The sequence below is a fragment of the Orbilia oligospora genome, assembly GCF_000225545.1.
Source record: "Orbilia oligospora ATCC 24927 unplaced genomic scaffold scaffold00075, whole genome shotgun sequence".
NCBI classification, from domain to species: domain Eukaryota; kingdom Fungi; phylum Ascomycota; class Orbiliomycetes; order Orbiliales; family Orbiliaceae; genus Orbilia; species Orbilia oligospora.
This window is the reverse complement of record NW_011645632.1, coordinates 13,886-27,231: the sequence shown is the minus strand read 5'-3', so window position 1 is coordinate 27,231 and position 13,346 is coordinate 13,886. Positions and strand designations below refer to the sequence as shown.

General features: G+C 43.2%; 3 protein-coding genes across 3 annotated transcripts; 2 read left to right on the top strand and 1 right to left on the bottom strand.

Moving 5' to 3' along the window:
* Nucleotides 1-700: 700 nt before the first annotated feature.
* Nucleotides 701-2,446, top strand: AOL_s00075g5 (uncharacterized protein; the record flags this gene model as incomplete). The annotated part of the gene is made up of 4 exons (XM_011122316.1): nucleotides 701-797; nucleotides 868-1,062; nucleotides 1,118-1,904; nucleotides 1,972-2,446. The coding sequence occupies 4 exons, from the start codon at nucleotides 701-703 to the stop codon at nucleotides 2,444-2,446; spliced, it is 1,554 nt and encodes a 517-aa protein (XP_011120618.1).
* A 1,688-nt stretch (nucleotides 2,447-4,134) lies between these two features.
* On the top strand, nucleotides 4,135-7,371 carry AOL_s00075g4 (uncharacterized protein; the record flags this gene model as incomplete). Its single annotated transcript, XM_011122315.1, has 13 exons — nucleotides 4,135-4,474; nucleotides 4,532-5,057; nucleotides 5,117-5,369; nucleotides 5,426-5,541; nucleotides 5,604-5,654; nucleotides 5,700-6,078; nucleotides 6,156-6,228; nucleotides 6,280-6,338; nucleotides 6,397-6,409; nucleotides 6,464-6,664; nucleotides 6,712-6,853; nucleotides 6,901-6,986; nucleotides 7,046-7,371. 13 exons carry the CDS (start codon nucleotides 4,135-4,137, stop codon nucleotides 7,369-7,371), a joined length of 2,565 nt encoding a protein of 854 aa, XP_011120617.1.
* A 1,432-nt stretch (nucleotides 7,372-8,803) lies between these two features.
* On the bottom strand, nucleotides 8,804-9,795 carry AOL_s00075g3 (uncharacterized protein; the record flags this gene model as incomplete). Its single annotated transcript, XM_011122314.1, has 2 exons — nucleotides 8,804-9,331; nucleotides 9,406-9,795. 2 exons carry the CDS (start codon nucleotides 9,793-9,795, stop codon nucleotides 8,804-8,806), a joined length of 918 nt encoding a protein of 305 aa, XP_011120616.1.
* Nucleotides 9,796-13,346: the final 3,551 nt, after the last annotated feature.

Sequence of the window (13,346 nt, the reverse complement as noted above, 5' to 3'; positions counted from 1 at the left end):
TAACACCTTCAAGACTAATGAACCTGAGTTCGAGTTTTTTTGGGGGCTGTGGTTAGAAAAAGATGTTACTGAGGTGTATAGGGCCTAGGCGTGTCTAGTTCATCAATTAGTACTTCACGCAATTTCAAATTGATGAAATAGAAAGCAAAAGTCCGAAAGTTTCATAGTTGAGGAGTCTGGCGACGAGACAAGAAATGGTTGTGCCCGCTTTGGAAACAAACTTGTCTCTAAAGAAAATAGACTCTCTGATGCCGTAGGACTAACTAAATGGTTGCTCCAGTGTCAGCAAGCTCTAAGCTAAGTCCACAGCCTAACAGCTGCAGCCTGGGTTTTCCTCCACTGCTTCAGGGTTGAAAAATACAACAACAACACATGACCGCTCTTAGGGCCCATAAGACCGAGTTGACTCGGATATAGTCTATCTCCGAGACTGCTGGTCTAGATTGGTCTAGATAAATCATTTGTTTTGTGTAACTTCAGCCGCAGATGCAATTGATTGCTTGATTATATTTCATGCTATTCGGGGCGGGTGCTATGATCAATCGATTGGATTCGGTTCAACTAGGCCTTCTAATTACTAGTTACAAATCAAAAAATCGAGCTCCTGGACCAGATCAGATCACGGCTTTGCGCTGTCGGCATGCTAGGGCTGCACTAGAGAACACTGGAGGATCACACAGCCCAAAGGTTGCGCGCAATAATGCCGAGGAACCCAGGCAGTGGTTTGACATCGCGATTTAGTTTTGTAATATTCTTCAGATTTTTCTTTGTATTACCAAAGGCTGTCGCACAAGCTGGTATGTAAAAGTTTCCTATGAGGGCGGAATTCGAGGCAGTTATGCGTATCTAAGCTTTCTAATGTTTTAGATTGTGGTGATCTTCTCGATGCCACCGCTGAGTCCGTTCTTGACCGTTGTACGGTGGCCGCTGACATTACTCTATCGGACAATTCATCCGTTACGACGGTAAATTTGAGAAGCATTCGAACAGTGGGCGGCGACCTGGACCTGAGAGGGCCTGCCCTTGAGACCCTCGAGGGACCCTCTCTTACGAGTATCACAGGTAAGCAAGCTGCTCTCTTTAGTAGTTAGTGTATGTGGTTGACCAGGAAGTTTAGGGGATTTCACGATCCGGTCTTCCGGGCTATCACAACTGGAGATACCTAAACTATCTAGTATCGGCGCGGACTTGTTCTTCGAACTCTCAGATTCTCCTCTTGACAACATCCACCTTAATTTATCCAGAATTCCTGATGATAACGATATCGTCTTCATTCGGAGCCCCAACATTCGGAGGATATCTGTAAATGTATCCCCTAGCGCTGCGGCAGGGAATCGATCCCTCACTATCGAGAGCCTGTATTCACTCAATGCATTAGAGCTTGGGGGAGTCAAATTTACCACGGTCAATATTACAGCGACTTCCATATCCTCGATTCCAAACATTTGGCCCTCTGCAGCAAATAAAATCCAATTATATTCAATGGAGCTCTTAGGGAACTTTTCTGTTCCTAGTACTTCCGTCCAATCTTCCGTCATACTTGCAGGAATAGGATCACCTAGTGCCGCCTTTCCGGATCTTACTACAATTGGCGGAGATTTCAGCCTCATTCAAACAGATACGGTGGAGTTATCACTTCCTCGACTACGTTCTGTACTCGGCGGCTTTACCATTAGTATCAACGGTAAGCTGCAAAGTCTTTCTGTTGGAGCGGTGGAAAGTATATCGAACCTGGCCTTTGCGAACAACTCAGTCCTTTCTGAGGTATCTTTCCCTGAACTGAGCACTCTGGACGTCCTTTCCCTCCAATACAACGACTACATGACTTCGCTCGACCTTCAGACTTGGTTCCCGAAACTTTCCCAAGTATCGCAATACATCACCTTACAAGGCCAATTTGATAAGTATGCTACATTATTCAGGATAGCTTTCATATAGATACGCTAAAATTAACCCTTTCTGCACTTACAGTCTGACTTTTCCAACTTTACAAAATGGGGTTGGCATAAAAGCTCCACTCATAACCGTCGTTTCGTCAGTAGAGCTCGACTGTACTGCTGTAAGAAACGAAGCTATTGAAAAGCAAGCCATCGTCGATATTTCGAACCTAGAATGCACGTCCGGCCCGAAAGGGAGCAAGCCATCGGTAACTGGGTCTCCGTCTAGACCTGTGACTCCATTGTCAACTGAGTCTAATAGCTCAAACAGAGGCGACAGATCTATTGGGGGGAAGTCGTCTACAAGTGTTGGTGCGATAGTAGGCGGAACTATTGGTGGTGTCGTCCTTTTAGCCGCAGCTTTGGTTGCTGCCTGGACCTTTGTCCGACGCCGAAAGCGATTAGTGGGAGGTTTGAAGAGTGCTTCGAATACGGTAGGTGGGGTCGAAGAGAATGTGGGGGGTATTGATGATTTTAGTCGTGAGGCTGGAGGTATAAGCTCGAAGTGATTTATTTGAGTTACCATGCTAACATGTTCCCGCATGCATGCATCCATTTGTATAGTCTCGAATCCAGGTGGCATTTGTACACAAAATTTGAACATTTTAATAACTTGGTTATACTGTTATAAGTTCATAATTAATTTGACATGTTCAGACTTCTTACTTAAGGTCTTGCGATTTTCCGAGGTGTAGATATCTGTCAAACCCGAAGAGGTACCGTGACGGAGGCATGGGACTAATCTGAAATTATCTCAAGCATTTTTATATAATCATGAAGTTGGCATATATATATGCATATGGTGCGCTAGGAAAGCCGGAGCACAAGATGTACCGGTATTACAGCTATGAATGCGTAAAAGAATTTATCAAGCCTTTTCTCTTAGAGTGCCTATCGGTCCTATCGGCGGATGAATGGTGTTATTCACCTTCTGAAAATCCCCTCCTATGTGCACTCTTGCCGAATCTAAGCTGGATTGCAAAACTTCACACAATTTCGTCAATGGAGAATCTTCTTCAAAAATTTTGTAGAATTATAGAATTGCCCCCAATTCAATCCGCGAGTGTTACCTTTTGTATTGCTGGTTCAACGTTGTGGTGTTAAATTATGTTCAACATTCATTAGAGATAGCCGAACTTGATGTCACAAATTTTAGAATCGAGAATTGAATCTCCGTTGGGGTAGGTTTGTCTCGTACCTAGGGTGCTCAATGCGTCATGGTGCAAGTAGTTTTCATTTAAGGGTATTTAGTATTTGTATCAGCACGGTCTAGTCGCCAGAAATTTAGTCCGTATACAGAGTAAAATATGTTCTCCAGCCTCAATTTCGAAAAGGTCTGTTTGAAATAGCTCACCAGTCTTAATATTCTGGTGTATTCATTCTGTCTCGTACCCAGCGCATCCCCAAAAATACAAATTCTAGGGTGGGTGTCCATTCCGTGTTGTAATTATTTCAGCGGCGCATTGCGTTGCGATCTCCTTTCCCATAATATTAATATATATAATTGCCTGCTTCGAGCTGGCTTCAAGACGTCGAGACTATAGCTATACTTTACGTAGCTGTCGAGATTTAATGCTGAGTATGCTTTAAGTATTTGGCCCGCCTGGCATCTCGGAACCAAATTGTGTATCTGGCTGGCCTCATACCAGACGTATTTGTTGGAAGATCCTGGACGCTGCGGATATCGGATGGAATTTTTGAGCATGTGCATAACTGGTGTGTATTACAGTTAGTTAGCGCCCGTCGGCTCCTTTATGAATAGACGGCCCGAGCCAGTAAGAAAAGTTAAACCCCGTATCAGTAAGGTAAGTAGGTACATACATTATTTATGGCTTAGGTAAGTTTTGAATAGTAGCTTCGAAAATACAACATAGGAAGGTGTTGTCTGGTGGTGATATCATGGCAGACTAAGTTTTAAGGTACCGAGCTAAGGAGCTCACAACTGTTCTACCAGTACCTCTAGGCTAGGTTTCTCGTTCCCGGCAATCCAAGTTCTAGACCTTTTTTTGCCGGCCATACTTAAAATTCGTACTGACCTGAGGCTGCCTGAGGCTGCCTGAGGTTGCCTGAGGTTGAGTCCGTGTCTCAAGTGTCGTTATTGAGCTAATTGCTATCCTAACCTCCGAGGTTTGACACGTCGACGCGTCGGAGGCTGGGCGGCCTCAGCCTCAATTTCTTGTTACAAATCTCAACGACCATGTACTCCAATAGATTTTTGCGTACAGGTCGGCTCAAATGGCATGTGGGTTCATATCCTGCTCAGCTCCGGCGACCACCTGCCCGCAGTTCAAGGCTGCATACGCGGGCTGCATCGGCAGAGGCTAAAGTTTCTCCACACGAGACTGAACAACGGCTGAATCGTATCCTGTTGGAGGGGAAGGGATTCCTAGCAGAGATAAAGTCCCCATTGGAACACATGCAAAGAAGTGGGCTGCTCGATGTTCAGGGTGAAAACATTTTGAAGCGAGTACAGGCTGCTGAACGGGCCGACTTTTCGGCAACCGCAGTGCTGGCTTTTGTAGGCGATAGTGGTGTGGGTATGTTAACGAAGTGATGTCTTTGAAATCTTTTTGACGTTTTCTGAGACCTTACAGGGAAATCAAAACTGCTGACTGCTGTCTTGGGTGAGCCCAATATTCTCCCAACTGTAAGGCCGCCGCTCTTTTCACGCAGAGAAGTAAACAAGCTAACAGGTCAGTCTGGCCTTCATGCTTGTACCTCATTTCCAATTGAAATCCGCCAAATAGAAGGGGGTAAGAAAGGCTACCGTGTTGAAACAGAGTTTCTACAGCAGAGTGAATTGGAATCCGAGATGCGTGCTGTTATTCATGATGTGGACGGAGCAGACTCAAATGTGTCTCCTAATAAACCTTCCACCACGGACGCCCAAAAGATTGCGTTCGCCAAACTCAAGGCTCTCTTCCCTGGTATATCTAATTTTGCAGATATCCCGCAAAGAGTTGACGAGCTATATAAATCACACCAAAATCTGGAGTTCGGGACCTATAATCTTGAGACGAATTCTCGGGTTGAAGTAGTTGAATACATGCGGTCTTTGGTGCCAGTTACAACTAGGGAGGAGGAGGAGACGACTTTATGGCCACTTGTTAAAGTCGTCAAGTAAGCCGCTTAAAGCTACACCTCGTTTCGCTGTTAACATGTTGAGGGCTAATTTAAAGGCTCTATCTTGATTCCGAGGCCCTTAAAACCGGTGCGATACTTGTAGACCTACCCGGGCTTCGGGATTCCAATGCCGCGCGGACAGCAGTTACCCGGCAGTACATGACCCAAGCAAATGAGATAGTTGTTGTTACTAGGCTCACGAGAGCTGTGACCGACGAAACGACTGGGGAGTTATCTAGAGAGGGTTACATAAAACGGTTAAAGCATGATGGAAGAAGGCATTTAACCATTGTCTGCACCTGCAGTGATGTAAGACCCTCCATGAATGTATCTTCGATAAAACCGCTGCGAACTGACTAGGTCAGCATTTTGAACCTAGTGATGCAGCTGAGGACTTCAAAGACGACAAGGAGTTTTGTAAAAAATACCATTCGTTGAATAACGAAATCGAGGCTCGGTATTTGAGCCTAGACTCAGAGAGGTTAGGGGCTCTAAGGCTTATATTTACTTGAAAGGTTTAGCTAAAAAAGAAAGGGATCATAGGCAGAAGCGTCAAAACGTCGTCAAAGAGGAGATATTAGCCCTTGAAACAAGGTAAGCTCCCCAAAGTTGTTTTAGAGCCTCACTAACTTGCCAAAGTCTCCAAAATTTATGCATTGAGGCGCGAGACAAATATGCCGTTGAGTCGATATCTAAAACTTACTCCAAACTTCTGAGCGAGGATACTTCAATAAGGTGTTTTGTGACATCTTCCAAGCACTACCTTGGGCATTTCTCGCCGCGCAAGAGGCTTGGGATCATGAACATCGACCAAACGCAGATACCAATGCTGCGGGACTACTGTGCTTCAGCGCCGTTAGAACAAAAGTCGGCTTTGGCAGCGCAATTTGTACAAAGTATCTGGGATATACAGGCTCTGGCGAGGCTATTTGCAAGCAATGATGGTACAGGTATGAGCGAAACGGGAAGGCGGAAAGCAAAGACCGAAATGAATAAAGCTTTTATGGCGTTATCGGATGTTCGTACTTAAGACTGTTTACCCATAACATTTATCGGAGTTTTTACTAACCTCGTATGAATACGTCATGATATCAGAGCCTTAATAATGAATCGCTTGTCTTTGCAACGAATATCCGGAATCAGGTGCAACTTTTCCTGGACAGTCTTTGTGGGTATCATAGGAGTATACTATTGTATTTCCAGTCCTAACATCTTCTAGCCCCTGTCATAGTAAAAGGAGAGAAACATTCTTTACAGTTGCATGAAACTTTGGTCAAGGTATATACGAGCACCTGAGACCCCAAAATATTGTTCACAAGCACTAACCCTTCAATAGCAAAACAGATTTCGTGAGTTTCGAAACATGGATTCTGGTCGCGCATCCTAATTCTAACTGAAAATAGAAGCTGTTAAATCCGCGTATCTACACCATGGAGAGTCATCTACTGGAAAGCTGAAGAATCTCAATGAACAATTCATTTCCCCGTTGGGCGCCGAGGTTGACATTCTATGGGAAGCATTTATAACGAAGACCGAAGACCACCTGAAAGCTTGGAATTTGCAGGTTCTGCAGCTCCTAGAAGAGTTTGAAGTGGTGTGGCAGAGTAAGTATCCGCAGCGAAAACATTAAATGGACGATTCTGACCTACAGGCTGCATCGACGTAAACTTTGAGAGTAGTCCGAAGGGTCGGGCGGCATCGATTAAATTGCTTGAAGAGTTCTTGACACCACGAATTGAACGTGCTCAGGCTGTAGCGATGAAGTTTTGCAGCCAGCTGATTGATGACCAAAGGTACCGATTCTAGTGCCCGGTCTAATGTTACTCGACTGATGCTTTAGACCTGTGCGCCGACTTTTTTTACTCCCGGATCACTTGACGGATCTCCTGCGTCCTGGATACGAAAAAGCCATTGCAGAGGGGAAAGGTCTGGCGCAACTTAACCTTACACCTCGATTCAGTGCTAAATAAAACGCTGGTCCCTAGGTTCTGGCGCTTTGGAGAGAATGACAAAGGTTTTTGACGACTACATTCGAACAGCACGTGTTTTCGACATTCTTGCCAACGACATAAAAAAGGAGGTTGAAGCTATTCAAGGCCGGTTTGAAAAAATGTGTAAGAATTGGGTTCGGACAAGCGTAGAAGATACTCAGATCGGTATAGACGGTTGGCTGAAGGAGAACGAGGATATTGGCCGAGAGGAGGCAGAGCATAAAGCGGATATTATTCGAACAGTCGACAAGTTCAAAAAACCTCTGATGATGCTCGTGGAGGAAAACCATTCTTTCCAAAGAAAGAAGGCGAGCATTTAAATGTGAAATTGGGTCCAGGTGCAGTTTTTACGAGGCTAGATTGTGCGTAGTAGCGGCTGAGTTTTGTCGACGTGTTAGCCCGAATCTGACCTGAATACACTGTGTTGTGTTCTTTTCCTTTGTAACTACGTCAGGTGTGTTGTGATTGAAAGTTAAAATTGATGGTTGGTCTTCACTATGGCATCCCAAATGTGTCAGATGTTTTTATATATATGTTGAATGAAAAAGTGGGCCCCCTAACCATGTTTAAAACCCACTTTACCTGCTTTCGGTTATACCAGGCGTCTATACGCTCTATTGGCTGGTCTACTGGCTGGATTGTGGGCTGGTTCGCAGGCGGGTAAACTGTCTACCAGTTTATCTATCGGTCTATTTACCAGTTTATCTACCAGTCTGTCTATTAGCCCGTTTATCAGTCTGTCTACTAGTCCGTTTATTAGCCCGTTTACCAGTTCGTTTATTAGTCTGTTTACTAGTTTAAAGATGTGCTGGTTGGCTTGTGAACCAGTTTATGAACCTCCAGTTTGTGAACTAGCAGTCTGTGAACTAGCAGTTTGTGAACCAGCAGACTGTGAACTAGTAGATTATGAATTAGTAGACTGTAAACCAGCAGACTGTGAACCAGCAGACTATAAACTAGTCTGTGAATTAGCTTGAAGATGTGCAAGCTGGCTTGGGAATACTAACCTACGGGCTAGTCCCTGAAATGCGTGGGTAACTGGTTTGGTCCAAAATAGGTTGAGTGGTTACCAAATGTGGTTAAGGGTCTACTTTTTCTGCCCGATATATATATAAAAACATCAGACACATTTAGAACGCCATATTCACCAACATTTTTTTTGTATACGGAACTTGCACCGTTTAATTTACTAAGAGTTCCAAATTTACAGCTACTTGGAATAGGGCTGGGGGGAGTAGCTGCAAGGTTCCTGCACTCTAGGTTAAGAAGAATAGAAAGCTTAAAAGAATAGTTAAAAGAATCACCGTCTCGTAAATCTGTAACCACTCCGACCTGTTTACTAGTTGCTATTGCACAAGCAAACAATTAAGCTACGGGGCGCATCATGAAGACCGCCTACACTAAAATATGAAATCCAACATCAATATTTTTTACCCAATTGCTTGGGCAGAAGAAAATGGGAGTTGATAATGAGAGATAACGCAGCGCGCGATGTGTAAAGCTGTAATATATTAGTATTTCTATCGGGAAATAGCTAAACCGCTAACTAGTTTACTTAGAGGCCTCAATAATTATTTCCAAATGGAGTAGATATCTTGTTATGAAATTTCGTAGAGTACTTATTCGAGTTCGTATAATAGGTTCTATAATAGAATTATATGAGATGTAATATTATATCCGGTTTTTGCATCTGAACTCGAAATAGGATATAATAGAGATTGATGGTTGAATTACCCTATAAAATTCGTTCAATCAATCCAATTGATACAAATCATACCAATACGTAAGATCTGCCAGATGTTCCTCCTCAAGATTAAGATTTGCGAAATCTTCCCGCTTAGGAGTGCGACATTGTTGGTGCACAGCACAAGCTCGTTTCAAGCCGAAAAACCCAGCCATTTCCCAGTCGATGATACCGACAATCCTATCATGATTCACAATGATATTTGAAGTTCCAAGATCGTTGTGCATAAGGCAAAAATCTTCGCTCCGCTCTTCCTCTCGGATAGCTTTCCCGTCAAAAGCATGATCTCTGTATTTACCGAAAAGGATACTTTTTTCTTCCTCTGTGATGTTGCGGTGCTTAACAGGGTCGTTATCTGGCACCAAGTATGACGGTAAACTAGAACTGGAGTTCGAGTAAATATTTCGGAATTGCCCCAAGACCTTACGTGCCTGGGACTTAAATGATGCTTTTTGGGTAGCATTTAGATAAGGCCATGCGACATTAAGAGTCACTCCGGAGATGCGGGTTTGTATCAAGGTATCGCGCCCGTTCACCTACCCTCAGACTCTTTTTAAGTTAACCATTCATTTTGTAGCTGTGGAAAAAAAAGTACTGGAGCCGTACTAACCTTCCCAGCGAATATAATCTCTGGGACTTCAATTCCCATTCTATTCAAGGCGCCTCGAACAACCTTCGTTGCAGCGAGTTCGTTTTCATCGGACAGAGAGTACTGACGCATGGGCAGTGTTGACTTCAAGTGGCTCGACTTGACAATGATGCTGCCGAACGCAAAGACATCCCTTGCGTCGTCATCTGGGTCCTCATATAGCAAAGTCGACGAGTCTAAGTGTTTTAAGACAGACTCCCAGTATCTTAGTGATTCTGGTGTTGATGATCGTATATGATCGGTCTTCGGACGGAAATCGTTTTGCCGGGGGAGGTAGCGACCATAAAGAGGTACATCAGCATAAGGATCATCAGCAGGAACGTTTGCTGGGTCTGCTTCGTAAGGATTCATAGTGGCTCGTGTAGACTGGGGATAATAGTAGTCGGGTTTGGTTTCTTAGTGCTGACAAGAAGTGACTATTTGCTATTGAGAAATTCGGGAGAAGATATGATTTGAGATTAGATCTCCATGGCCAAAAGCATGGACTTGTTTGCAGACTGTTTGGCTCTGAGAGCTGCTGTGAGATTAACCCACCAAACAACATACAACACAATCAGTCAGACACCCCCAAGAGCATATCGATGTATCTCGAGCCCAATGCAACGGCTCTATCCTCGGTTCAATTCTTGTCCATCGTTCCATACCACAATAGAGTTGGTGTAACAATTTATATGTTTTCATTCAAGAAACTTTCCAAGTTGATCAAGGGTTTGATGTTGTCTCAAACTAGACTTCGAAAAAAAAAGTTTGATGTAAGTACAATTGATTCAGCGGAGCAAACTTAGATGATCGGAGTGCGCGTACGAGTGTTACATACGATCAGCGCGGTGCTGTACGGTAACTTAGCATCGAGACAGAGGAGCCTAGGGATAACGCCCAACACAAGAAGGGTCACCGAGACTAGGATAACGCAAGGGCACATAATCTAAAGATATTACTGTGCAATAAGAGCTGGCAACAAGGGTTACGAATTCGGAGATAATGTCTTTACTCAGAACGGACGGTTAAAATGCGAATGCATTTGCACCAAAGGCAGACTCGCACCTGCTAGATCATGTGGAGCTTGTCGGCTAGAATAATCAAGAAAGGTGTGAGTAGGCCCCCATGTGTTGTTTAGTTTAAGAGACCAAAGTGAAGTATATTTCACACAGTTTGATTACGAGACTGGTAAATTTCAAGAAAAAAGTCAGTCTCGAAATTAGAACAGCCGAAAAAAAGTTAAAATTAGAGCTAAAATTGAAATACAACACGAACGTATTTCCCGGTCATAACTACAGGCTGAAAAATGACGGAGTTGGGGGCATCTCGATTCCTGTTCCCAATTCTGTTGGGTAGAAGGAATGAAAAAGTATTATAAACCAAGTCAAATCATTAAGAGAAAACTGCAAATCTATCATATTAAGGCTGAGAAACTCCCTTCATTCAACTCACCGTTTTTCCAATTCGCTGAGCTTGGCCGTTGCAAAAAAAAACTTGACCTCCCAGTGATATACCGAGGCAAACTGTGCAATTTTATAGCTTAACCTTCTTCCTACTTCCCTTTCTCCCGATATCACCTTCAATGGTAGACCGGTGTTCAGTTTGTGGACAATGGATCAGAACCTCCGGTGGTACTCACGTTTGTCCGGGCAAGCCAAAACCAAAAAAAGTCATGGTATTGGAATCGGTAATTTTCCCAACCCTTTTGCCTTCTCTACCATTGCGATCGAGTTATTATAACGTTAACCTTGATTCTCAAAACTAGCCGCCCCAGTACCTAACGATCGCTTCCAAATTGCAACTGATTCGAGGTCTCAATAATAAATGATCTCACGAAAGCACTGGCGCATCTAAATATCTATGCCGCGAGAATAAATGCCCGCAGATTATAGAAGAGGTTTAGCTGCGCAAATAGCTCGACACACCGATACAAAACTAAATCCATTCGATCGAGAAGGTCCTAGTCCGGACCCGAGACTAGTGGCAGGTATGCGGTGTCTTCGGATTTCATTGCCTCAAAAGCCAAGATTTTTTCTGGATAGTCACGGCCATCCATGACCCAAAATGTATTCTATTCTCTTCAGATAATTCCCTCTATAGCTTATCTTATTTCATCACGTTTATTATTGAAGAATTGTTATTCGACTGCTTCAGAGACCAGAAATAACTAGTAGTGGCATAAGGAAGATATATCTGTCACGTTGTACTGGCCAGTTCAAGTAACCGCTATCCCGGGCGCGGTTGGGGGACTGTACATTATGTCGATTAGAGGGACTATACTTGAGAGGAGAGGAGAGGAAAGCCAAGTGTAAAAATGAAGAAATCGATATTGCTCTTGTTGAATCTACTTCGCAGTATGCGTATGGTTTACATGATGATATATGGTAAAAGGGAGGTCAAAGGTAACTGGTGTCACCTTTTCAGCTATATGTGCAGGACTATTGGGCTTCTGGCAGAACGTTCGAAGTACAATTAGCATAATATTTTATAAGGTAATAATATAGCTGGCCGGATATTGATATATCACTAGTGCCCTTATGAGAACTAATGTCTGTAGCTAGCCATCACGGCAGTATGCTCAGTACTTGGGTACATAATATGTAATTAGATCCCAATTTCGTACCACAAAAATCATTCGACGAAGGCATCTTATATATTTGCCCAGTCCAGAGACACCGTTAGACAGTGAAATCTAGATGACGAGCATAATGTGGTCCTCTCTTTCTCAGATCGCTAGAAGGCATATATCTAGATAGAAGGCTATTGAATACAGATGGTTCACAATGCACGATTACGATATATTTATATCAGCGCAATTTAAAACGAACGTTGCGAAAACTCACTGACAACTAATAATTAGCAGCTATGAAGTATACGTACTATAAACAGGTCATGTATTTTGCGAACTCCTAAGCTGAAGCTGAATCGCAGCGTTCTATCAACTTATCGCGGAGCTCTACCCAAGGCTTCTCCGTATCCAAAAAACCTCCCTGGATAATAGATTTGGCTTGGATGATGGAAACATTCTTGATTCGCATAATAACGTATACAGCAGAAAATGGTAAGCCTGCTTTACCAAGAGCTGCATGTGGAATCCAATTACTTCCCGCGGAATAAAATCGTTGATCAAGATCATCATTCGATATGATAATTGATCGATAGACTTAAGATCGGATATGTTATTTTCCGTCAACTTGAAATCATGCATAAGAGGCATTATATTCCAACCGCAACTTTGAGATGTCAGTTTGTTTCTCTAGTAAATTACCTAAAAATGATTTTTTTTTTTAAAAAAAAGAAAAAATAAAGACGCGGTCTCAAAGACCAGATACTGATCAAGGTGATGAGTTACTGGAGTTTTAGAGATTTCCGGGACTAGAGAAGTTTAAGGAATCAATATGTACCTTGCTGCGAAGTTGTCGAGCCTTTGGTTTAGATAAGCTTCCAAGCTCTCGAACTCCACGATGAGATTCTCAGTCTCGGTGATTGCTTTCGCTCATTCTTCATACGCCTGTACATATATATTCTGCGCGTCATCTGTATCCAATAACTCGACGAAGAGCTTTGATTTGACCTGGTTAGGAATGTTGGTACTTCCTCATAAGGATGACTGTATCGTGGATTTTCGGATCCAGGCTAGGAGCCTAATAGAGCATTTGAGTTAATCAGTCGCGATTCCACGGGATGCTTTCTAACACTGACCTGTTCGTCTACAAATATATCACCGTCTAGGATGTCTAAATTTTCATGATGTTTATACTTTAGTGAATGATCCGTACAATGCTGCTAAAGCAGCCAAACTGGACGAAAGAAGACTTCCTGGTGAGGCCGGGTATTATTTACCATCTCCGAGAAATGAGAGTGAAATTAACAGAGAGGACTCATTTTAACTAATCTTTTGGGGCACAACCAGAGACAGGAAG